General features: G+C 43.0%; 3 protein-coding genes across 5 annotated transcripts in view; 2 read left to right on the top strand and 1 right to left on the bottom strand.

Moving 5' to 3' along the window:
• Nucleotides 1–3,041: 3,041 nt before the first annotated feature.
• LOC111836299 (lectin-like) lies at nucleotides 3,042–6,361 on the top strand. The gene is made up of 6 exons (XM_072697937.1): nucleotides 3,042–3,095; nucleotides 3,708–3,801; nucleotides 4,630–4,772; nucleotides 5,392–5,532; nucleotides 5,680–5,791; nucleotides 6,104–6,361. Exons 2-6 carry the CDS (start codon nucleotides 3,732–3,734, stop codon nucleotides 6,181–6,183), a joined length of 546 nt encoding a protein of 181 aa, XP_072554038.1. The 5' UTR covers nucleotides 3,042–3,095; nucleotides 3,708–3,731; the 3' UTR covers nucleotides 6,184–6,361.
• Nucleotides 6,362–9,596: 3,235 nt separating this feature from the next.
• Nucleotides 9,597–25,855, top strand: part of LOC140577692 (lectin-like) — an 80,341-nt gene continuing 64,082 nt past the window's right edge. Inside the window, exons 1-5 of one of the 3 annotated variants that reach the window (XM_072697933.1) lie at nucleotides 9,597–9,697; nucleotides 10,562–10,704; nucleotides 10,855–10,995; nucleotides 11,143–11,254; nucleotides 11,553–11,802. In XM_072697933.1, the coding sequence (XP_072554034.1) occupies nucleotides 9,628–9,697; nucleotides 10,562–10,704; nucleotides 10,855–10,995; nucleotides 11,143–11,254; nucleotides 11,553–11,632 (546 nt within the window). In that variant the 5' untranslated portion in view covers nucleotides 9,597–9,627 and the 3' untranslated portion in view covers nucleotides 11,633–11,802. Of the gene's footprint in view, nucleotides 9,698–10,561; nucleotides 10,705–10,854; nucleotides 10,996–11,142; nucleotides 11,255–11,393; nucleotides 11,526–11,552; nucleotides 11,803–25,855 lie in introns of those variants that run through there. The other 2 variants (XM_072697936.1, XM_072697932.1) reach the window with 2 other exon arrangements.
• The window catches only part of LOC111848982 (lectin-like), a 56,822-nt gene continuing 52,878 nt past the window's right edge, over nucleotides 21,912–25,855 (bottom strand). The window contains exons 5-6 of the mRNA XM_072697940.1: nucleotides 22,453–22,564; nucleotides 21,912–22,142 (exon numbers count right to left, since the gene is read on the bottom strand). Coding sequence (XP_072554041.1) covers nucleotides 22,048–22,142; nucleotides 22,453–22,564 — 207 coding nt within the window. The 3' untranslated portion in view covers nucleotides 21,912–22,047. The remainder of the gene's footprint in view (nucleotides 22,143–22,452; nucleotides 22,565–25,855) is intronic.

The following is a 25,855-nucleotide window of genomic DNA, read 5'->3' on the forward strand; positions in this document are numbered from 1 at the left end:
ATCTGCTTCAATACTAAATGTCTATCAACCAGTACCTCGCACCTCCATCATAATGAAGAGTTTGAATGGATGGTCATAGAGCACATTAAAGCAAATCTCCCTGCCTCCTTTGAATCAAACCAGTTTGCATACTTTTCTGACCGGTCCACTGAGGATGTCATAACCTTGAGAAGTTTGATAGGGCCACAGTAGACTATTTTAGTCAGGAGAACGGGGTACCATCCTACTCTTTCAAAAGATGCCCAGGGATCTTTTACGACCTCAGAGAGTCAGGATCTCGCTTTTATGTCTCAACCAAAGGGCAGCATAATTTTGACAGCACAGTGTCCCCGTCACTGCACTGGGGCAGTGGGATACATACAGAGCACAGGATGGGCTAACCTGTTTGCCACAGTGTCCCCGTCACTGCACCGGAGCACTGGGATACATACAGAGCACAGGATGGGCTAACCTGTTTGCCACAATGTCCCTGTCACTGCACTGGAGCACTGGGATACATACAGAGCACAGGATGGGCTAACCTGTTTGCCACAATGTCCCTGCCACTGCACTGGAGCACTGGGATACATACAGAGCACAGGATGGGGTAACCTGTTTGCCACAATGTCCCTGTCACTGCACTGGAGCACTGGGATACATACAGAGCACAGGATGGGCTAACCTGTTTGCCACAATGTCCCTGTCACTGCACTGGAGCACTGGGATACATACAGAGCACAGGATGGGCTAACCTGTTTGCCACAATGTCCCTGTCACTGCACTGGAGCACTGGGATACATACAGAGCACAGGATGGGCTAACCTGTTTGCCACAATGTCCCTGTCACTGCACTGTAGCACTGGGATACATACAGAGCACAGGATGGGTTAACCTGTTTGCCACAATGTCCCTGCCACTGCACTGGAGCACTGGGATACATACACAATGTACCGATCGAGAGGACCTACTGCATGGCCCTGACATAAAACATATGCATTACTTACAGCAGTTTTGTTTCCGTACTTGTTTTCTGGCAGCACTGTAACATGTAATATAACAACTGAACTTTTTTGACTTGCAACACCATACTGAAACTCAGGTGCTAAAAATAAAAAAAAAAGTTTCCTTGGTGGTTTTAACACTTGCTAGATGTATGTGTCAAACAACCAAAAAGACTGTGAGGGATAAAGAAAACTGTGAAAAAAACAACAGTGTTAATCGATGACCTTGAAGGATACGGCTTGCCAAATGTCACAAAAATAAAATGTCAGAATAAAGGTTCAAATGCAAGCTTCATCTCAGTGTTCCTTCAGGTCTATCAGTACCAAAATATGCAAAAGCCAAAGAAGGGTGAGATCTACAAAGTTTTACAGGGGATGTGTTTTCTGCACAAAATTTGGCACTCATGAGCAGGCCAATAATACTTAATCTTTGTTTCATGGGTACTGAGCCATACGAAGGGTTTAAAACCTTATCTAAATTTATCTAAACTTCATGTATAATAAACATGTTTTAAATGCTTTTTTTTAAGATATTGTCATTTTCAAATCTATATAAATGCAAATGTGATTAAAGAAGAATAGCAATAGAAGAAAATTAAATTTTAGACGCTGCTCACTGGTGAGTCGTGCTATTTTTAGAACAGGTCCGCGGGCGACTCATGTGGTCCTTGGGGGCGTCCTGGTGCCTGCGGGTATCATGTTGGTGACCCCTGGTTTAGCTGATGAAATCCCATGGCTGGAAGGGTGATGTCATCATTGGTCCCGTATGCATGGCCCTTAACCCTGATCACTCCAGGAACAGCAGCTGACTCTGCTCTCTGATCCTTACTGTGCTAAATAAGCATAAAATATCACATTGTTTCAGCTGTTAATGACAGACTGCCTTATACAGGGAGTCTCAAATATAGGCCTATCGTTATTTCCTGAATGCGTTTGAAAGAATGAAGCAATTGTCATATTCAATTTGAAATTTGAAGTGAATTTAAGAAACCTGAAAAGTATGAAATTCAATAAAATGGCCATGCTAGTGCAAAAGCATTTAATCCCCATGCAGGCATCATACTCGCGATCTTTAACTGTAAGTCTAAGGTCAGAGCTCCTTATGTGGGAACAAGGCCCCTAATGCATACAATTGACTGGTCGGTCAATAACATGTCAGCAAATTAATTTTCAGTTCTTATTCTGATAAAGCAGCGATTTACCCTGCAGCTCTGACCTTTTCTGTGACAGAGCTACCTTGTCTTCTTTTCATTATGCTGCACAATGCTGCGAATTAATATGGGGTCATTGTGTTACCTATTGAGAGAATGTACAATGCAGACTAGGGCCCAAGGTCAGAAGGTTGCTGATCGTCAGCTTCAAATGCACCAGGGACCATCTGACTCTGCTCTGTCGCTTCAGATGAAAGGACTAGTGAGCACAATGCAACGCACAGCATTCAACAGTAATGCAGTTCAACTTTGTCTTTGTTGTGGATTCTGTCAGCGAGCAGGTACAAAAAGTGTTGCACAGAGCAGGGGTGGGACATTTGCTGGCATATTGAATCAGTCTTGCCTTTCATGCAAATTTTCATTGAGTTTTTTGCATTTATATTTAACTAATTTTCAAACACTGGTTTTAAATTGGATTTTTTAATGGACCTAGGAGCATTATAAGAGTATTATACATTACTTGCTGTCTCTGAATTTATGCTGAAACAATGAACATTATGACATTTAGACATTATGAAGAATTATTTCATACTGCTGCCACTCTAGACACAGAATGTCTGCGTTTTCCCGGCCTCATTAACAAAAACAAACACTGGTCTTTCCTTAATAAATCCACATGACTTTTAATATGAATTTAAAACCACATTCTCAAGGTCAAGCTACTTGACTCAATGTTAATCAGCAGTGACAAATCACCTCGTAGTTCATGAATCTAATTGAATGAAATTTCTACAGTAAAGGGACAAACTACCAGATCTCAAAATGGGGGGGGGGGCAACTCTTGCAGGAAGTAGGTGGGATAGGGTATAAATGAAGGGGCTATGGTTAGGGTGTCACGTACAGACATATAAAGAAGTTCAAAATGAAAGTGAAGGAGGGTAATGAGAGGCAAGCGTCTTAAAAGGTGAGTATTTTATAATGATCTAAACCCGTCACATATACTGTATATGCACACATTCATATTTATACATACACACAGGTCATATCTAAGTATGCCTTTTCATACAATCGCATAGTGCCAGAGTATAACAGGTGGCTTATACAAGTTTCTGTTTAAATATTAATTAATGGATGATGTAGAAAAACTGAGTACTATTTAATCAACATGGTGTCAGGGATCATCATATGAAGGAGACTGAGGGGGGACATGATCCAGGTCTATAAGATTCTAACAGGTTTGGATGCTGTTCAACCGAATAGTTACTTCAGCATTAGTTCAAATACAAGAACTCGTGGCCATAGGTGGAAATTAGCGGGAGAACATTTCAAACTGGATTTAAGGAAGCACTTCTTTACACAGCGTGTAGTCAGAGTATGGAATAGTCTTCCTGATAACGTAGTGCAAGCTGAATCCTTGGGTTCCTTTAAATCAGAGCTAGATAAGATTTTAACAACTCTGAGCTATTAGTTAAGTTCTCCCCAAGCGAGCTCGATGGGCCGAATGGCCTCCTCTCGTTTGTATATTTCTTATGTTCTTATGTTCTTATGTTCTTATAACCTCTGGTTTGCTCTGCAGGAAGGTGTGGGACTGAACTGAGACATGATGACTCCAAGCTTGCTGGGGATTGCACTCCTCTGCCTGTCTGCCATGCCTGCTGCAATGGATTATGGTCAGTTTCCTGAAAGCCATTCTAATGGTCACTTAAACAGGTCATTGGGTGTCAGACATGTGACAAGCCTGGGACATTCAGCACTGAATCCAAACAGCCCCAAATGATTTCTCTCAGTTTGGGAATTCCATACATCACAACAGTCCTAGCTAAAGGCTGTTTGCCAAAACCTTTGTAACGCTATGATTGTTGTAACTTCAGAGAAAGAGAATTCAGTATGATGACTCTCGGAGAGATGAGGACTCTTAAGATCCTAGCAAAGTAGGGGCAGTACTGGTACACCGCGCATGGCCCCCTCGTGGCTCCCCCTAAATATGTATGCCACTTGTGTCTGAGTTACTGAGTAATGAATTACTGTACTCTTATTATTATTATTTATTATTATTATTTGGATATATTGGTATGTAAATTTTGTCTGCTGGGAACAGGCGAAATGGAAACGTAAGCACATTTTCGTGACAGACTCAATGCAGTGGGCCAGGCAGTTGAGTCGGTTCAGTTGGTGAAAAGCAAAGTTAATGACAGAAAAAAATAATCAAGCTTGTGGAAGCAAAAGATTAAGTCTAACAAGAAATCAGAGTGAGTTACATATTTGTAACAACTGTAAAATGTGACTGCAAAGAGTTAACTTTTGCGATTTTCAAATTTGTCTTTTTCTTCTTAATGCTGGCAATCTAGTGTAAGTAATACTTGGAGGACATTGAGGTCAAATGCATCTGCCCCCCCCTGCCCCCCCAACAGAACATCTAACCCCAGTCTGGCCCCTCCAGTTGAAATGGTCTGGAGCCGCCATTGTAGCACGACCCCATGGAATTGTTATGTTTTCAGGCTCCGTCTCTGTGGACGTACAGCAGAACTGCGCCAGCAACTTCCCAAAACGCTGTCGTGTAAGGAAGTATGAGGACTGGTACAAAGTGGGCCCCTACTGTGTGAAGTATTTCAACACATCATGTTCCTTCCCTGATGCCGAGGTAAAGTCCAAACCACCCCCAGGTGCTTTATTCAGTTCTGGTTCTGTAAATGAACCTAATAATTCCATCTTTTAAACAGGCTCACAATTAGAGTCAACGGGTGTGTCCGAAACCGCGCACAAACCGGAGGCAACTGCTACATATAAATCAGCGTAATCACGTTAATAAAATTATTTTACTGATGTTTACTGCGGTGCGTAGCCTGTCACTCTCTGATGACAGTTATAGATAATTTGTTTGAGTTTGCGATTATATTGACTTAGAAGAGTTTGCACACGTAAATGTTAGCAGTTTTTTAGTCGGTTAGGCGGTAGTAGTTAGGTTATATACACGCAAATAAAACCACAAGGAAATTCATTGTAAACAGAACACGGCAGATATTTTGGCGCGCTGGAGAATCGCGATCAAATGCTAGTCCGTCACTTCCGGTAAGTGCAAAACGTTAGTGTTCCATTTAGGGCAGCACTTACCCATGATAGTGTGCACTACAGAAGGAAGTGCGGAGTGCGCACTACGCACTACATCTCAGTGCACTGACGTAAGTGCGCGATTTCGGACACACCCACCATCTGTACTACTGATATACTGCATTCAGCTTAATCGTTCCTCTGTGTACCAGTTTGCTTGCAGGGAAAAGGCCACAGGGGGTCACCTGGTCTCTGTGCATGATGAACAAGCAAACTCTGATGTCATCTGCATTGTGATGAAATATAACTACTCCTCACCACGGATCTGGTTGGGTGGGATGGAGCTTTTCCAGGTGACGGAGTGCAGGGAGACGTTGGAACTGGGCTGGGACATCCATGTGCCTTGTAATGTTACTGTGAACCAGGGACGGTAATATCAGCCTGGTGACCTGTGTGTCCACATGACAGTGATATTGCTCTTTCTCACTCTCCCATAACAGTCAAAGAAGTTCATCTGGACAGATGGTTCTGTTTGGGATTTCAAGAAATGGGTTCCAGGTCAACCAGACAACACCAACAATACTGAGGACTGTGTGGAGATGAACTGGAAAAGTAAGAAAGGGGAGCGGCGTAGATGGGAGAACGGTGGAGGGAAAGTAGCCAGAGGGAAGCATGGAAAATGGTTACAGAACATTTATTATAGGACAATGCAATGATTAAAGCGGCTTAACTTTAATGTTCAAAGTGACTTTTTCCAGTGTAAACACAATCCACTGCCAGAACAAATCTGATGGCAGATCTCAAGATTTTCAAATCAGCAGTGATTTGAAAATACGGAACAAGATGCATTTAAGTTAAAAATTAGACCCGAGTTTAACAATATAAAGATGGTTTGCTTCAAGGGATGACTTTTCTTTCCTACAGACACGGGACTTTGGAATGATGACGGCTGTGAGGAGAAGAAAAACTTTATTTGCTCCTTCAAGCCGGGAGGTAGAGTCTGAAAAACACTTGAAAGGTTTTCTCTTCACTGATTTCAAAAGTCACGTGACACAAAGAAAGTCAAATAAAGGGCAGGATTAATGCACAAGTACGAGATGTGCAAATACTCGCAGCAGTTTGAAACGCTTGGCTGAACTCATGCAAAATAAAATAAATAAAAATATGTATGTATTGACCATATGACTGTTTTGCATTCTTATATTTTCAATTACTGAGCTTAACTGCTAAAACATCTTTTAATTTCGTAGATCCCTTGTTACACATTTACATTTTTATAAAGGGTTTAAAACCACCTATACTCAGGGCTGAAGTCCACCTAAACAGGGTTTATAACCACCTATACTCAGGGCTGAAGTCCACCTAAACAGGGTTTATAACCACCTATACTCAGGGCTGAAGTCCACCTAAACAGGGTTTATAACCACCTATACTCAGGGCTGAAGTCCACCTAAACAGGGTTTATAACCACCTATACTCAGGGCTGAAGTCCACCTAAACAGGCTTTATAACCACCTATACTCAGGGCTGAAGTCCACCTAAACAGGGTTTATAACCACCTATACTCAGGGCTGAAGTCCACCTAAACAGGGTTTATAACCACCTATACTCAGGGCTGAAGTCCACCTAAACAGAGTTTATAACCACCTATACTCAGGGCTGAAGTCCACCTAAACAGGCTTTATAACCACCTATACTCAGGGCTGAAGTCCACCTAAACAGGGTTTATAACCACCTATACTCAGGGCTGAAGTCCACCTAAACAGGGTTTATAACCACCTATACTCAGGGCTGAAGTCCACCTAAACAGGGTTTATAACCACCTATACTCAGGGCTGAAGTCCACCTAAACAGGGTTTATAACCACCTATACTCAGGGCTGAAGTCCACCTAAACAGGGTTTATAACCACCTATACTCAGGGCTGAAGTCCACCTAATATAAACCCTGTAGGTCTAATAAGATTTTTTTTTTTATTTCACGTAACGTAAAATTTTATTTTAGAGACGTGCTGCATCAACAGAAAAAAATTGAGGAATTTAAAACATGTCTGTATATTCTTTAGGCTATTAAGCCCACTGATTCCTTTATTTTAAGCTTATTTTTGTGTGGAATGCCATTTCCAAACCTGTCCGTAATTGTTGCCTATAGGTTGCTTAAAAATAAATATTTTCTGTTCTGACTGGCAATGTTGCCGTTGCTCATATTTCTTTATGACATAAGGCTTCGGTTTAAGGTGACATTGGTTAAGCATGCAGATTATTTGTCCCTCTTTTAAATTGGAGCGAGCGTGGAGCGATTTGACTGGAGCGGGTGGACATTTTAGTGGACTGAGGAACGGTGTTGAGCGGAGCGGCGTAGTGCGAATTAGAGCGGAGGAGCGGGCGGAGCCAACAGCCTTGTGAGCGAGGAGCGGAAAGTCTCACCGCTCCGCTCCGCTCACATGCTCTGTACCATACAGACCTTTGAGAGCGAAAGCGTGTAAAGTGCGTGGTGCTTATTTGATGTGTACACTGTTACTTATTTTGTGCCCTTGTTCTTGCGCCTGCCTGTTTGTGTTTTTGTTTTACCTAATAAATTAATAAAGTATTTGGATTACTGTCCTTGGTTTTGGGTGTCTGCTGGATGCTGGGTTCGACTGGGGATGTATTTCAGAACTATCTGCTTTGGGCCAATTACTGCAGTTACAGTTAATTATGGAGTTGTCAAAGGACAATGACATGACTATCTATCTTTATATAACTATGTTAATAATGTTAATCTAAGTCTAATATGTAATCTAAGTGTGCACGCATGATCTAACTTTGCAGTGTTTGTTCCTAACTAAATAACAAAAACCTTTATAGTACACCTACTATGAGTACCTTACTATACCTCTATCTAAATCACACTCAGTCTTGCTCCTAACCTATATAACTAATATCATTGTATTTGAAATGTTAATTGCCAAACTACTCGCTCAAACCAACAACACCACAAACATCCAAAACACACCCAAATTTTCCAGTTCTTTTTTCCTGCCTCTGGAAAGATGACACAGCGTTCATGTGACTGATGTTTCAAAACATTTTGCGAAACCCACTTCAGTACCAGAAGTCTCAATGCTCTTCGGAATGGATTCTCTTCGAAACGGAACTTCCATCTCTAGATTGCAGTGTGTGTGATATGCCTTTGCAGCTTAACTGATTGGCACTGTATGTATGTTTGTCACTGCACTATGTGCTGATTACTGTATGCACCAAAATTTCCCCCTTGGATCAATACAGTGCATCTTACTCATAACAACTTTGGGTACCAGTCACATACAGTATCTTTCACTCTAATTTTTAGTCTGTCTTTCTAGATAGTGGATGACAGCCTGGGGTTAGTGTTTTGACTAATTAAATGAGTCTCTCGAGACAATCTTAATAAGCAAGCCTTCCAGCACAGCATTTACAGTGTTGTTTATGGTGTCTTAGCTCGAGCTGTCCTCAAAATACACAGTCGCTGTGCCACTGGCATTTCTGCTTTACATATTTGACATATTGATAAGGGGTCCCAGGTACTTGTATTCTGATTATTTAGCTGAAAGATGGGGGTCAGAGGCAGTGCAGTTTGGATTACAAGCACAAACTGAAAGATCCCCAGACTGATCAGACATTGGAAACAGACACTGGCTTTGGAAACAATATATGTGACCTCTCTGGCAGGCGATAGTTTGAGATAGTTTTCAGCTACAAATAATGAACCTTCCTCCATTGCATGTATGGTTTTCCGAATGGAAATGCTTCAGTCCATTGAGGGAGCTGCATCTATTAGGTAGAGACAGAAATGACAGATAAGGGAGATATATAAGCTGTCTTGCTTTTCCAAGTTTACCTGCCCCAGTCACAGCATTCTGTTCATTAGATGAATCCAGTCTGCACAGCTACAGAGTCTATCTTTAAACTTCTACAGCGAGAAACAAAACATGGTAAAACAAGGAGCCAACTGTTAATGACATTCTGGATATAGTTATGTTACTCACACGATGGCCCGGGGTGGCCTTACACCTCCCAGTATGAGTGATGGGGTAGGGGTGTGGGGGGTGTGGGGGGGTGTGAGTGTCAGGTACAAACGTATAAAGAGGCTCAAAATGAAATTGAGGGAGGACAAAGAGAGCCACGCATCTTCAAAGGTGAGTCTTTTATGATTATCTGAACCTGACACACATGTACAATGTATTACATATGTATTAATATATAGTATATACATACACACATGTCATATTTAAATATGCCTTTTCATACAGTCGCATAGTGCCGGAGTATAACAGGTGGCTTATACAATTTTCTGTTTAAAAATGAATTAAAGAATGATGTAGAAAAACTGAGTACTAATTAACAAACATGGTATCAGGGATCGTCATAAAGTAACTGTAACCTCTGGTTTGCTCTGCAGGAAGGTGTTGTGGGACTGAAGAACTGAGACATGATGACTCCAAGCTTGCTGGGGATTGCACTCCTCTGCCTGTCTGCCATGCCTGCTGCAATGGATGATGGTCAGTTTCCTGAGAGCCATTCTAATGGTCACTTAAACAGGCCATTGGGTGTCAGACATGTGACAAGCCTGGGGCATTAAGCACTGAATCCAAACAGCCCCAAATGATTTGTTTAGTTCAGTTTGGGAATTCCATACATCACAACAGTCCTAGTTAAAGGCTGTTTGCCAAAACCTTTGTAACGCTACGATCATCGTAACTTCAGAGAAAGAGAATTCAATATCATGACACTCAGACAAATTAGGAGTCTTCAGATCATAGCAAAGCAGGGGATGTTCTGGGGGGGGTTCTGGGGGGGGCAGTGCCCCCATGACACCGCGCATGGCCCCCTCGTGGCCACCCTAAATATGTATGCCACTTGTGTCTGAGTTACTGAGTAATGAATTACTGTACTCTTATTATTTACTATTATTATTTGGATATATTGGTATGTAAATTTTGTCTGCTGGGAACAGGCGAAATGGAAACGTAAGCACATTTTCGCGACGGACTCAATGCAGTGGGCCAGGCAGTTGAGTCGGTTCAGTTGGTGAAAAGCAAAGTAAATGACAGAAAAAAATAATCAAGCTTGTGGAAGCAAAAGACTAAGTCTAACAAGAAATCAGAGAGTTACATATTTGTAACAACTGTAAAATATAACTGCAAAGCATTGCATAAATATCGTATAGGTTTTTAAAATCGTCTTTTGATTTTTAATGCTGGCAATCTACTGTAAGTAATACTTGGTGGACATTGAGGTCAAATGCATCTGCCCCCCCCTCCCAACAGAACATCTGACCTCAGTCTGGCCCCTCCAGTTGAAATGGTCTAGAGCCGCCATTGTAGCACGACCCCATGGAATTATTATGTTTTCTGTGTTTTCAGGCTCCGTCTCTGTGGACGTACAGCAGAACTGCGGCAGCAACTTCCCAAAACGCTGTCTTGTAAGGAACTATGAGGACTGGTACGGAGTGGGCCCCTACTGTGTGAAGTATTTCAACAAACCATGCTCCTTCGCTGATGCCGAGGTAAAGCCCAAACCACCCCCAGGTGATTTATTCAGTTCTGGTTCCGTAAATGAACCTAATAATTCCATCTTTTAAACAGTATCACAATCAGAGTCAACATCTGTATTACTGATATACTGCATTCAGCTTAATCGTTCCTCTATGTACCAGTTTGCTTGCAGGGAAAAGGTCACAGGGGGTCACCTGGTCTCTGTGCATGATGAACAAGCAAACTCTGGTGTCAACTGCATTGTGATGAAATATAACTACTCCTTACCACGGATCTGGTTGGGTGGGATGGAGCTTTTCCAGGTGACGGAGCGCAGGGAGACGTTGGAACAGGGCTGGGACATCCATGTGCCTTGTAATGTTACTGTGAACCAGGGACGGTAATATCAGCCTGGTGACCTGTGTGTCCACATGACAGTGATATTGCTCTTTCTCACTCTCCCATAACAGTCAAAGAAGTTCATCTGGACAGATGGTTCTGTTTGGGATTTCAAGAAATGGGTTCCGGGTCAACCAGACAACACCAACAATACTGAGGACTGTGTGGAGATGAACTGGAAAAGTAAGAAAGGGGAGCGGTGTAGATGGGAGAATGGTGGAGGGAAAGTAGCCAGAGGGAAGCATGGAAAATGGTTACAGAACATTCATTAGAGTATAATGTAAAGCTGCTTATCTTTAATGGTCAACGTGACTTTTTCCAGTGTAAAGACCCAGAACAAATCTGATGGCAAATCCCAAAATGTTCAAATCAGCAGTGATTTGAAACTACAGAACAAGATGCACTTAAGTTAAAAAATAAGACATGTGTTTTATTGGTATAAAGGCAGTTTGCTTCAAGGGACGAGTTCTCTTTCCCATAGATCTGGGATCTTGGAATGATGACAGGTGTGCGGTGAAGAAAACCTTTATTTGTTCCTTCAAGCCGGGAGGTAGAGTCTGAAAAACACTTGAAGGGTTTTTCTTCACTGATTTCAAAAGTCACGTGACACAAGAAAGTCAAATAAAGGGCAGGATTCATGCACAAGTACAAGATGAGCAAATACTCGCAGCAGTTTGAAACGCTTCGCTGAGCTTATGCAAAATAAAATGAAATAAAAGAAATATATATGTATGGACTATATGACTGTTTTGCCTTCTAATTTCTTAGATCCCTTGTTACACATACATTCACATTTGTTTCATTTTCTTTTACAAAGCAAATTACATTAGTTTTTCACTTTCACATTCAATGTGCTAAAAAAAAAAGAAACAATGGTGTACAAGGGAAGCTGAGACGTGACAAATGAATTGCTGGTGATATTTAAGAAAGTAAATAGTGATCGTAGGGATCAGTGACGCAGCTGCAGTGGTAGATTAAGGGGCCTAGCTACATACAGAGGGCCTGAAGCAGAGAGCCTATGCGCTGGACAGGAACATTTAAACCACTGTGGAGAGTCTGGTTAGAACTCAACTGTAAATGCAAATAGGGTCCGGATCACCAGTACTTCTAATAAAGGATGTACTGCGACTTCTGTTGCCGGACTTTACGTAGAGAATAGTTTGTGGTCTGTAAACATAAACGGAACAACACAATGCAATACACTTAACATAACAAAAACAAATTGCAGATGACATTATAAATCTCAGCTCAGCTCCTCTCTGATTGATGGACTCAAATTTAGTATTGCTAATTTTAAGATAACTAGGAAATATTATGCATTACTTACGGTCTGAGTACATACAGTCAACAAGGCTAAGCCTGCAGCTTACATACATGGCATGTAATGTTAGCATGCATGTGCTAATCAAACAAAGAGAAATCATTCAGTAATTTTCCAAACCGCTTATCCTTCTGGGTTGCGGGGGGTCTGGAGCCTATCCCGGAAGCTACCGGTACGAGGTGGGGAACAACCCAGGGTGGGGGGCCAGCCCATCACAGGGCACACTCACACATGCACACCTATGGGCAATTTTAGTATCTCCAATTAGTCTCTGCCTGCCTGCGTCTGTCTGCCTGCCTGCGTCTGTCTGCCTGCCTGCGTCTGTCTGCCTGCCTGCGTCTGTCTGCCTGCCTGCGTCTGTCTGTCTGCCTGCGTCTGTCTGTCTGCCTGCGTCTGTCTGTGTGGGGGGGGGGGAATCAAAATATCTTTCTGTGTTGGGGAAGATAAAAGTGATACATGGGGGGGTGGGTAGATGGAAGTAAGGAGAGGTAGGTGCAAAAGGAAGACAGATGGGGGGAAGGTTTATATTCCTGTTCTCTTTTATTCTATCCATCTTATTTTTTTCTGTATTTTGTATCCTTCCTGTCTTTTCTTTCTTTCTTGCAGTGATGACAAGGATAGTCTTCCAATTTCATTGTATGTTATGCAATGACAATAAAGGAAGTCATTCTTTCATTCATTCACTCAAAAACCGGTTAAACAATTTCTGCGGTCTCCTGGTACCTTATGTAGTGGCACAAGGGTAAAGATTGGAATTTTTATCGACGACGCCACCTAGGGGTCGGCTACCACCTACGACTTAAGTAATACGTGCACTAACTACACACATATTCTACATATACACAGGTGAGGCTCACAGATTCATTGCCACAACGAAGCAGAGACAGGATTCTATAAAACTAATAAATTTATTATTTTCACACTGCACCAACAGGGATGACAAAGACAGGGGACCAAGAAACTATAACAAAATAGCTCCTTTGCTTAATTTTCAATGGCCAACGCAAACCCACTACTGGTTCCTACTCTGAAGGGGGTGGAACACCACCCGTAACATAACCAGATTGAGGTTTACCAGGAAGGGTCCACTATACTACACAAACACACCAGTTTGACCAGTAACTCAGGCCGGGCAGGTACACACAGGTAATATTGTAGTTACACCAAGCACGGCAATACCTCACTACACACACCATAAGTCACTCAAGTGATTAAGCACAGCAAATGTTAAGGCAAAGTTACATGTTCATGCACTGCGGCAGACTTGCCACCGTTGTGGTTTACAAAATAACGATACGGCAACCATAAAAAAAAAAACAAAAAAAAATGAAATAAAAATAAAGCGACGAACCAATGATTCAAACTAATCATACAACACATAAAACACACACACACAAAATTAGTTCCGCTCTGATGACCTGGCCGCACACATGAAGCACACACGAAGCCCAACGAGCCAGTGAGCACGGAAGCGATGACGTGCAACAGCATCAACTGGCACCCAGGAAGCAGGTCCAATCAGTAACAGGCAGCTTACAACCGGTGGAAAATATAAGGTGCAAAAGACACATAAATACTATAGAGGTTAAGTTACAAGTAAATTAAGTTAAGGTAGCCACATACTACAGTCTGGAAGTAGTAATTCCTCCTCTCATACGGGGAATGACCAAACAGGATCACCATATAGCAACATCACATTGATAAGGAGGCTACATACCAGCAGATAACAATGAGGACGCACAACACTCCAAACAAGCGCGCCCTAGCCTATAGGGAAAACTTAGAACACCCAATCACAAAATACGATCACAGCGTATCCCCCGTTTAGACATACCTTCAACGGAGTGACACTCAATGCTCACCAGCCATTCCACACAGCCAAAACGGAACCAGCAGGAATGCAAAGCAGATGGAGAGGGGGCAACCACACGGCACTTCATCTTGGCACTCACCTCACTACTTCCCAGCCGACTTCATAAAATAGCCCCCAGACTAATTACTGAGTGTCACGTGACAAATTAAATTGCCTCAGGTGTAACGCAAATGCAATGGCTCATCTTTAAAGGGACATGCACCCCATTTCAACCCACTACAATCGCATCCCTTTAAGGAGAAGTATGGATGAATCACTGGTTATTATGCCTGATTGAATCAAATGCCCTTGGTCCCTCTACTCACTCATTCTTCCGGGTTTCCTTCTCCCCATGTGGCGTCCTACACCAAACTACTGTTCTAGCTGGGTATTCCTGCATGAAAAAGCCTACCAGCTACAGGACACAGCCATCGAGTCCTCAGTCACGACGAAGATGAAAGACGGTGGCATCTATGACGACAAACCACTCAAGCCACACATTTCATGTCTTTAATGGTCTATGTGGCCTTCAAGACGTATTTAATATTTCTATTGTAAACTGATGAAAAGATTACATGGCACTTAAAATCGATCACAAAGTCGATGTAAATACATTAACTGGTTGATAATTAACAGTATATGCATTCAAATTGACTATGCTTGGAAAAGCAATTTAAATAAAAATCACGGTTATTTTCTTACATGGTTTGCTGCAATACTGTCGGTATGGACAATGGATGTATGTATGGACATACTTGTCACCATAAAATTTGCAGGGTGGTGTCATGACCTGCTCGTTCGATCCTCCCGTGTGCCACGCCCCCTCATTAACCTCGTGTACAATCCTGATTGTTCCCAGCTGATTCTTGTCGTTTCATTCAGTCCTGTGTATTCAAGTCCACGTTGGAGTATGTTTCCCCAGTCCTATCATTAATGTTTTTAGCTGTTGATGCCTGTCTTGTGCTCCAGATCGTCTCCTATCCTCATTAAACCCTGTATCCTGGACTCCCTTGCCTTCCTTCCCGTCGTGATATCACCGGCCGTTACAGGTGGGTCCCATGATGCAATTTTGGGACTTTGGAAGTTCCCATAGTTTACCCAGATGGGGCAAGATTCACAACCAGCCATGAAGTAAAATAACAAATTTGAACCCCCCAGCCTCCAATTGGTGAATTCTCCTGAGGGGAGCAAGGGACGGATGGTTCTCGCTGGAATTTCCAGAAATGGGCTCCTGGTGAACCAAACAAGCTTTTGAATGCAGAGGACTGTGTGGAGATGTACATACAATGTAAGCAAGGGTGTATATTTGGGTATGGACAATAGTAGCATGTACCTACCTACTGTCCTGCCCCAATTGTCCACTCCTTCTGTGTGCCACACCCCTCGTTAACCTCGTGTGGAATCCCCGTGTTTACCAGCTGTGTCTTGTTGTAGTCATTAGTCTTAAGTCTGCATTAGGTATGTTTCCTCAGTACTGTCATTAATGTTGTATTGTCTGTCTGCGTTCGCTTGCCTTGCCTTTGTTTTAATTAAACCCCGCATTTTCCCTGACTTCTGGTGTCCTGCACTTCTGTTTGCACTCTGTGTGCTGTATGGTGCACAACCTAAACGCTTATAAGGTATAATGAATTGATCAAATCTACTTAGACTCTTTTCTTATAAAAGGGTATCCATGCCGCCTGCAATATACAGCTGCAAAAAGAGACCATAGCACAATTTTTTGTTTCACTCATTTCTCAGTTTATGGGTGTGTGTCTGAATATGTTTCTCATTAATAAAGGGCTTCTTCCTTGCTTTGTGGGACTTCAGTCCAACTAGGAACCTGTACAAAATAGTTGTGATGTCAATCAGCGCCAGTACCAGTTCCTACACCAGTGGAAAACCAACACTTTGAATTGCTGTACCTTTGTTACTTTCTTGAAGTACGAAAAGTACGGTACCTGGTCTGGTAGAAAAGCACCTTTTAGTTGAGTGGTGATTGGACAGCTTTACAGTGCTGTACATGTTGTACGTGCTGTACGTTCTCTGCTATGCTCAAGCTTCTTCTGCGTACTGGTTTCTTCTGCTACTTTCAGGTCAAAGCCGGGGGGAAGGGACTGTGGAGCATGTGCAGAGCACCTAGACCAGTTTGAGTCCAATTTAACATAAATATGCAGGAGTAAATTGACTTCAAATCGCATTATCTGGGTGTCTTAGTCCAACTAATAGAACAATTTTAGTCAGACTAACATGTTTACATGTATTTTAAAAGTAGTGTTAGTCGGCCGAACACAATTAGATTTTCTTAGTGTGCACGTAAACGTACTGAGTGGTAAGGCTCCAGGGGTGGATAAGATTCCTCCTGAGTTTCTGAAAGCACTTAATTTTACTGTGCTGTCTTGGCTGACACGCCTCTTCAACATTGTTTGGAGGGTAGGGATAGTGCCCTTTGGATTGGTATACTGGGGTGGTGGTTCTAATCTTTAAGAAAGGGGACTGGAGAATGTGTTTCATCTTCAGGGGGATCACACACCTCAGCCTCCCTGGAAGGTCTATGCCGGGGTATTGGAGAGGAGGGTCCATCCATTGATTGAACCTGAGATCCAGTGTAGCGTGTTTCGTTCTGCGTTGTGTAGTTTTTTTTTTTTTTATATATATATATATACACTCACCTAAAGGATTATTAGGAACACCATACTAATACGGTGTTTGACCCCCTTTCGCCTTCAGAACTGCCTTAATTCTACGTGGCATTGATTCAACAAGGTGCTGAAAGCATTCTTTAGAAATGTTGGCCCATATTGATAGGATAGCATCTTGCAGTTGATGGAGATTTGTGGGATGCACATCCAGGGCACGAAGCTCCCGTTCCACCACATCCCAAAGATGCTCTATTGGGTTGAGATCTGGTGACTGTGGGGGCCATTTTAGTACAGTGAACTCATTGTCATGTTCAAGAAACCAATTTGAAATGATTCGAGCTTTGTGACATGGTGCATTATCCTGCTGGAAGTAGCCATCAGAGGATGGGTACATGGTGGTCATAAAGGGATGTACATGGTCATAAACAATGCTCAGGTAGGCCGTGGCATTTAAACGATGCCCAATTGGCACTAAGGGGCCTAAAGTGTGCCAAGGAAACATCCCCCACACCATTACACCACCACCACCAGCCTGCACAGTGGTAACAAGGCATGATGGATCCATGTTCTCATTCTGTTTACGCCAAATTCTGACTCTACCATTTGAATGTCTCAACAGAAATCGAGACTCATCAGACCAGGCAACATTTTTCCAGTCTTCAACTGTCCAATTTTGGTGAGCTCGTGCAAATTGTAGCCTCTTTTTCCTATTTGTAGTGGAGATGAGTGGTATCCGGTGGGGTCTTCTGCTGTTGTAGCCCATCCGCCTCAAGGTTGTGCATGTTGTAGCTTCACAAATGCTTTGCTGCATACCTTGGTTGTAACGAGTGGTTATTTCAGTCAAAGTTGCTCTTCTATCAGCTTGAATCAGTCGGCCCGTTCTCCTCTGACCTCTAGCATCAAGGCGGCATTTTCGCCCACAGGACTGCCGCATACTGGATGTTTTTCCCTTTGCACACCATTCTTTGTAAACCCTAGAAATGGTTGTGCGTGAAAATCCCAGTAACTGAGCAGACTGTGAAATACTCAGACCGGCCAGTCTGGCACCAACAACCATGCCACGCTCAAAATTGCTTAAATCACCTTTCTTTCCCATTCTGACATTCAGATTGGAGTTCAGGAGATTGTCTTGACCAGGACCACACCCCCAAATGCATTGAAGCAACTGCCATGTGATTAGTTGATTAGATAATTGCATTAATGAGAAATTGAACAGGTGTTCCTAATAATCCTTTAGGTGAGTGTAGTTGTGCCTCAATGACGGAACGACACCAGGATGTAGTCAATTCGTATATTTCTGCACAGAAAACAATTAATACAAAGGTCTTTTATCCCTCCTTTCTGCACATATGTAACAATATATCTCACATTAGGGAAAACTCAAACACCCGGTCAACCATAATAAATGTCACACATACACATAATTAACTTATCACGTGCAGATTACACATACCTCTCACCGTCATGGCACGTTTCAAAAAGAGAGCGAAACAGGAATTCCAGTCCACTAAACCAAGGGTGCGGATTATTCCATAACAGGCGGGGAAGAGATTTTTAGAAAAACCTCAAAAATAATTACAACTCACATTAAACATTAAGTGACAAAAAGAACACAGACATCTTCTACTTAACGAAAATAAAACATGTTCTTATGCAAAAACAAACAAATAAATATACAATCAAAATTCACACACACACCCCCCACCTGTACTCCCCGATAATCCGCTCTACATGCCAGGTAAGTGTGACGTGATCCATCAGGACAGAAGTCCCGTAATAAATCATAGAAAATAATAATAAAATAAAAGTCTCAAAATATATTTTAGACAGTCTTCAAAACAAATCTAGTGTATCCAAAACACTCTGGTACAGCAGGAGAAATCATACAGGTTCCTTCCTGGTCGTGGAATGCTGGACAAGCTCTTTACCTTAAAGATAATTGCGAGGATAGCACGGTTCACGCCAGTTTTCCCGACCAAGCTATGTGCGTTTTGTTGACTTGGAAAAGGTGTACAACCATGTCCCTCACGGAGTCCTAGTGGGGGGGGGGGGGGGGCTTTGGGAGTATGAGGTTTGAGGTATGAGGTTTGAGGTACATTGTTACATCAATCAGGTCCCTATATAACCAGAGTGAGAACTTGCTTTACATTGCCAGCAATAAGTCAGACTCCCAGTGGATGTAAGACTATGCCAGGGCTGCCCTTTGTCACTGATTGTTCTGTCCCCAGGTGTGGTAGACACTGCCATTTAGTGGCAAAGTTGTGCATTTATGTTCTGCACATGTGATTATGTGTGTGTTGACGCCCTTGACAAGACAGCCTGAATGTTTAAATTCATACAATTTAGCTAAACAAATTGTAGGGGTTTATTGAACAGAACATATGGGTTCATTGAACAGAACAAAAAAGAACAGAACTGGAAAACGATAGAACCACAAGAGGTCAAAACAAGTGGGTAAGAAAAAACTATAACTAACCACAAAGAAAACTAACATTAAATAAAACATAACTAAGATATGTCTGGATTGAACAAGGAGTAGAACACTAAAAATGCAGAAACTAACAGTATCACCCATACAGCAATCACAGGGCAACAGCCACAATGACCGACTGAGGAACAGAACAAAGGCAGGCACTTAAATAAACTGATGAGACCAGAGGAGGGACAAATGAGAACCATAACCAAATTACTAAGGACTCACAGCAACAAGGAAAAGGTGGGGGCAATCATTCAGAAAAGGTTCAAAGACTGAGGGAAACATAAAAACAAGGAAAACTGAACAAGCAGGGAACAGGGAGCAAAAAACAAGGAACTGTAACTGAAATGCACACACACATGATATACTAAGAACACACAAAATAAATGTTAAATAAATAGTTGAGGCTGGCCTCTGATCAGCCTCAAACTCAGAACAAAGGGGAATCCAGATGATGGCCGACCGCTTAGCCCATTAAGTCGTGCATTGGCCCGGGAAGCAGGGAAACACACTAGGGTAACACTAAACGAGATGGCCAGTGACATCTGCTGGCCATGTGACAGGGTCAGATGGACACCGATCCTGACACTTACAGTACGACGGCAGAAGGTAAAGGTAAATTGGGGCCTGCAGTCAGAAACTATATCTACCACAACAGTGTAATAGTGCAACAACTATGTGAAGAGAGCATCCTATTGCTGAGGGAAGCTTGGGGAGAGGGTTGGGCACAACTTTGCTCATCTTTGAAAACTGATCCACAATGATTAGGATGATGATTACGGTATACCCTTGAAAGATGGAGATTGGTGATGAAGTCAAACGTCAGATGTGACCAGGGACATGTGGGAGTCGGCAAGGGTTGCAACGAACCAGCTGGTTTCTGATGTTCTGGGGCACACATGGGACGAGACATCACAAACTCCTCCATCTCTTCCCTCCATCTGAACCACCAATATCAGCATTCCAAGAGATGGCTGGGACTGGGAGTGATGTGTATTCACTGCACTGTGGACCTAAAAGCAAGAGAAACATAAGTTTCCTTGGCTGAGAGCCTGCAGGTGGCAGACCTTGATCGTGGGCTTCCCAGATGGCTCCCTCAAGGTCCCAGGACACAGATGGCTGGAAGCACTGGGACTGGTTCCTTTCATACTGCAGAGAAGTCAAACTACAAGGAATGGGCACCCACCTTGACATTTGACCCTGGAATGCAAGACCGTAAAAATGAGTGAAGAAAAGGGTACAGCTGGATTGCCGCACGTTCAATTGTTTGATGGTCCTTAGGTATTCAAGGTTGTGGTGATCCATCAGTACGAAAAAAGGATGCACCACACCCTCCAACCAGTACCTCCATTCTTCCAGGAGAAATTTGATGGTTAATAAATCCTGATTCCTAATGATGTGGTTCTGCTCTGCTGGTGTTAGCTTTTAGCGAAGAATGCACAGGGGTGCACCTTCCCTGACTTTCCCTGGTTGAGAGCGAACAGCACCAACTCAAACCTCTGAGGTGTCTGCCTCCACCACAAAGGGAATAGTTGGATGTTTTTGAAAAACTGAAGCAGAGCAGAAGTGGTCCTTAAGGTGCTGGAGAGCAGCTATGGCTTCTGGGGTCCACCAGAATGTGGTTCTTCCAGTGTGCAGGAGAGCTGTTAGGGGTGCTGCCATGGTGCAGAATCCTCAGGTAAAATGATAAGTTGGCAAAACCCAGGAACCACTGCGGTTACCACCATCTGTGGTTTTGGCCAATCGCTTACAGCTTTAACCTTGTCCTCATCCATCTCAACTTCTCCTGGTGGGATCAGGTACCCCAGGAACTTAATCATAGATCCTCACACTCCGCGGAGGTGGCACTGGAGAACCTGGCGTACGTGATGAACATGTTCCATGGGCATGGAGTGAATGAAAATATTGTCTGATGAAAAAAACTGGTGCAACAGGACTTTGTTCATGAATGTCTAAAAGAGCAAAGAACTGTTCACCGACCCACCCCCCTCTTGGATCCGGATCAGGTTATAGGCACTGCACAGATTCAATTTGGTAACGACCTGAGCTGCTTCCGCCCAGAGTGGATGAGTAGGAGCGGTTCTCACTATTTCACTATGATGGTGTTCAGGACCCGGTAATCGATACATTGGCGCAGACCTCTGTCTGTTTACAAAGAAGAATCTGGAGATGCCCAGAGGAATGGGCAGGCATATCATACCTTCAATGGGGGAAACCAGACACGGGAGATGCCAACTATCACGGGGAGAACAGAGCAACACGAGAGACTTGGAGGGGTTATTGCACAGATGACACTGACCAGACTGGGGAGCAAAGGAGAAGCAGACACTAATATACAGGGACTAACAGTCAGAAGGCAGGTATGATTAAATGAGCGGGAGGACAGGGGACGGCCAAGGGGCCAAAACAGAGCACAGACAGACCCTGACAAATGTAAGAACTGCCAATGACATAATGTAGCAAGTTAATGCAACTTACCAATAATGTAATAACTGATCCTGCATAATGTACCAGCCAATAATGCATTTAAAATGATGCTTGTCAGTTTATTAATAAGAATGCAGTCACTGTTGGTATTTATCCATTTTATTTGGCATGGGTTCAGCAAAGCATTTCAAAATTGTGATTCTTTACTGATCTTGCACATTGCATGAATCTTCATGCGTCGCCTGATGTTAAGCCATGCTGTAGAGTCCTTCCAGTGTTTCAATTGTCCGGCTCCCGCTGCCACTTGTGCCGCTTGAAGGCGCAAATGAAAGGCTTCCGCTTCATGCACTGATCATCATTCCATCCTCCCAAGTCTGAAAGAAATCACATGAAGCAAACCCTCTATACTACTATAGATTCATGTTTTATGCCAATTAACACAATGCGTTTCTCAAAGCACTACTGAAGTTCCACAGGAAACATTCAGTATTCAACTCCTCTTCATTAAAAGAGGTCCAGGGAGGAGATGGCTTGTCCGTCAGTTTGTTCTTTGTTTCTGCTGGAAAAAACACACACTCGTCCAAAGTGAACATTTGGTCAATATATTACTCTAATGAATGTTCTGTAACCATTTTCCATGTTTCCCGCCACCGTTCTCCCATCTACGCCACTCCCCTTTCTTACTTCTCCAGTTCATCTCCACACAGCCCTCAACATTACTGGCACCGTCTGGTTGACCTGGAACCCAGTTCTCAAAATTCCAAGAAGAACCATCTGTCCAGATGAAGTCATTTGACTGTTAGGGGAGAGTGAGAAGGAACAGCATCACTGTTGGACACAGGTCACCAGCCTGAAATTACCATCCCTGGTTCACAGTAATGTTACAAGGCACATGGATGTCCCAGCCCTGTTCCCATGTCTCCATCACCTGGCCATCCCTTTGACCACCCAACCAGGTCCGTGGTGAGCGGGGGTTGAATTTCAGCACGATGGCCAAGGCATCGTCATTTGCTTGTTCACTGTGCACGGAGAGCAGGTGACTCCCTGAAGCTTTGACTGCAAGCAGACTGGTACAGAAGAACAATTAATCTGAATGCAGTATAGCCACAATACAGATGTCGGCTGATTGAGAGCCTATTAGAATGGAATCCTTAGGTTCATCTACAGAACCACTACAAAGTGAGGCACCTGGGGGACGGTTTGGGCTTTACCTCAGCATCAGAGAAGGAGAGTGGCGTGCTCAAATACCATATACAGTAGTGGCCAGTTTGGTACCAGTGGCTGTAGCGGTCATCACCACAGTACTTTGGGAACTTGTTGTGGTAGTCTGATGGAGCACAGAACACAATTCCATGGGGCTGTGCTATGATCAAGAGTCCTCATCTGTCTCATACTGAATTCTCCATGACGTTATGATGATCATGGAGTCAAAGGTTTTGGGAAACAGCCTTGACCTACGACTGTTGTGATGCATCTCAAGCTGAACTAAACAAATCATTTGGGGCCTGTTTGGATTCAGTGCTGAATGTCCCAGACTTGTCACATGTCTGACACCCAATGACCTGTTTAAGTGACTATTAGAATGGCTCTCAGGAAACTGACTGACCATCATCCATTGCAGCAGGCATGGCAGAGGAGTGCAATCCCCAGCAAGCTTGGAGTCATCATGTCTCAGTTCAGTCCCACACCACCTTCCTGCAGAGCAAACCAGAGGTTACAGTTCCTTTATGATGATCCCTGATACCATGTTTAACCACTTGGTTCTCCCCCACCCTGAAATTGTTATTCAACATCATTCAAAATGACACTTGTTAAAGCGATCGTCAATGCTGTGAATTACAGCCCTACTGCCACTGCAAAGATGACAATCCTGAAAGGAGGGAGGAAATTCCAGAGAAATGTCTTGCATTGTCAGTGGTTCTCAAATTGTGCACACCTCAGAATATATTTTGGCTCACAGTATAAATGGAGAGAACTCCATATACCACTAGAGGGAGGAGCCTCACATACTATTGTGTAAGAACAGGGTCATATGATCAGCAGGAGTCGACACTGAATAGACAGCACCTAATGATATTAAGCTACTCTGGCAACTACCAATAACGACAGAAATTACATGCATATCCCTGAATGGAGGCAAATGCATACAAATATGCAGGAATATACAACACACAAATGATCACTTTAATGGACCCCATACAGCCAGAGTCCACACCAAAACACAAACATAATGCAATCAAAAGCAAGAGAAGGCCAGACACACTTAGGGTCCCCCAGTAGCCTATAGATATGGTTGTGCAAAGCCCACTACTTTTAACCACCCCTTAGGTACCACTGTCCCCACTACTTCTGAAACACCCAGAGTTCGGCTGAAAAGCATAGTAGGACCACCCTCTAACAAACACTGAACACCCCTAGTCCCCCCCCAGCCACTACAATACAAACATCCTACTGTACATGTGCTATAAGCAAGACTTGGACAACTTACCTGTGAAGATCCGTGACTCTTCTTTCCCTTTCCCTCTGGTTCATTCTGGACCATTTTATATACTTGTGTTGCACCCCTATTGTACCGATCCTCGTGTGTGCCACGCCCCCTCGTTTGCCTCGTGTGGAATCCCCGTGCCTTCAGCTGTTTCTAGTTGTGTTGATTAGTTTGGTGCATTTAGGTCCGTGTCTGTGTGCCTCTCGTTAATGCGGTCATTGACGTCGTTCTCAGTATGGAGTTAGAACCCTGCCAATACGTCACAAATGCCCCACGATCTGTACACAAACCGAATGTAATTTATAAATAACGAGCAATCCGCAAACGTGCACATCATGCTGTACAAATACAAAACATACATCTCACACAAACACAATGCGCTTTGCAAATACAAAACACTGCTGTCAAACCAATATAATGTGTTTTGATAATACAAACAAAACAAAAAGAGCGTCTATGGTATCAAGTAAATTGCTGTATTGTCAGTAGAACGCTGGTTGTTGTTATGTATCAGATAAAACATGAGTTTTGTCTGTAATAAAACGGAAGATGTGACTGAACTGTAGCGCGTGAGCGCGTGCTGGAGCTCCACGTGAGAGTCGCGCGCGCGCACACACACACAGCGCGTTTACATCGCAACGAACGTCCCTTATGTGTTTTTCAGAATCAGCTTTATTCGCTGAGTGTGCTGGTGCACACAAGGAATTTGTTTCCGGCAGCTGGAGACTTTCTAGTACACAGACAATAAATGAGACTATACATACAATAAATTATACTATTAAGCAGTTACTTCTGTTTTCTGCACATAATTACTCAAATACTTTCACATACAGAAGAATCAATATTATTGCGCGTGTTTCGTTTCTGTGCGTTACAGCGCTTCTGAGTTATTACAAATGAAATAATAGTCGTCACGCAGGACTAACGTAGGGTTAGTAGTAATATTCTCAGAGTCGTGGTCTCGGCTGGTCTCGAAATAAAATCCCGAGTCCGATTTGTCCGTGTCCATGACAAGACCGAGTACAAATACGTCCGATTACGATTCCGAGACCGGACCCGAGTACTACCACACTACTCTTTCCTTTTTATAGTTCTGCATGGATCTAGTTTGTTCATGTTGAATATTTTAATTCTTCATTACCTGCAGAATGTGAAAGTTCCATATAGTGTGCTTGAGGAACTAGGTTAGTATTTATTTTCATGGGTTAGAAAGTATACATTGGTTTTAACTTTGTTCCTTCTCTTCCAGAAACCGGACTATGCCCACATACAAACGGCTGCAAAGAACCTGCTTTCCCTTATAACAGGGACAGTCCATCGAAGGCCGCAGAGCACAGTTCTAACCCAAGTTCTGTCACAGAAAAAGTAAATAAATGTGATTTATTTATTGAATGCTGATCTATCATGTACGTCTTTCTGATGTCATTTGCAGGTCCTTTCCTGGTATATTTCGAAGAGAACGAACAAGTGATAAACGTAGATTTCCTGCACCTTTGAAATGTGTTACACCAGCAACCACAAAAAACACCAACTTGCATTTTTACTTACTCCCAAAACCCATGAACGAAACTGATGGGCAGGTTTAGTGAAACGCTTGATACC

Source organism: Paramormyrops kingsleyae, chromosome 12, assembly GCF_048594095.1.
Source record: "Paramormyrops kingsleyae isolate MSU_618 chromosome 12, PKINGS_0.4, whole genome shotgun sequence".
In the NCBI taxonomy this organism is placed as follows: Eukaryota; Metazoa; Chordata; class Actinopteri; order Osteoglossiformes; family Mormyridae; genus Paramormyrops; species Paramormyrops kingsleyae.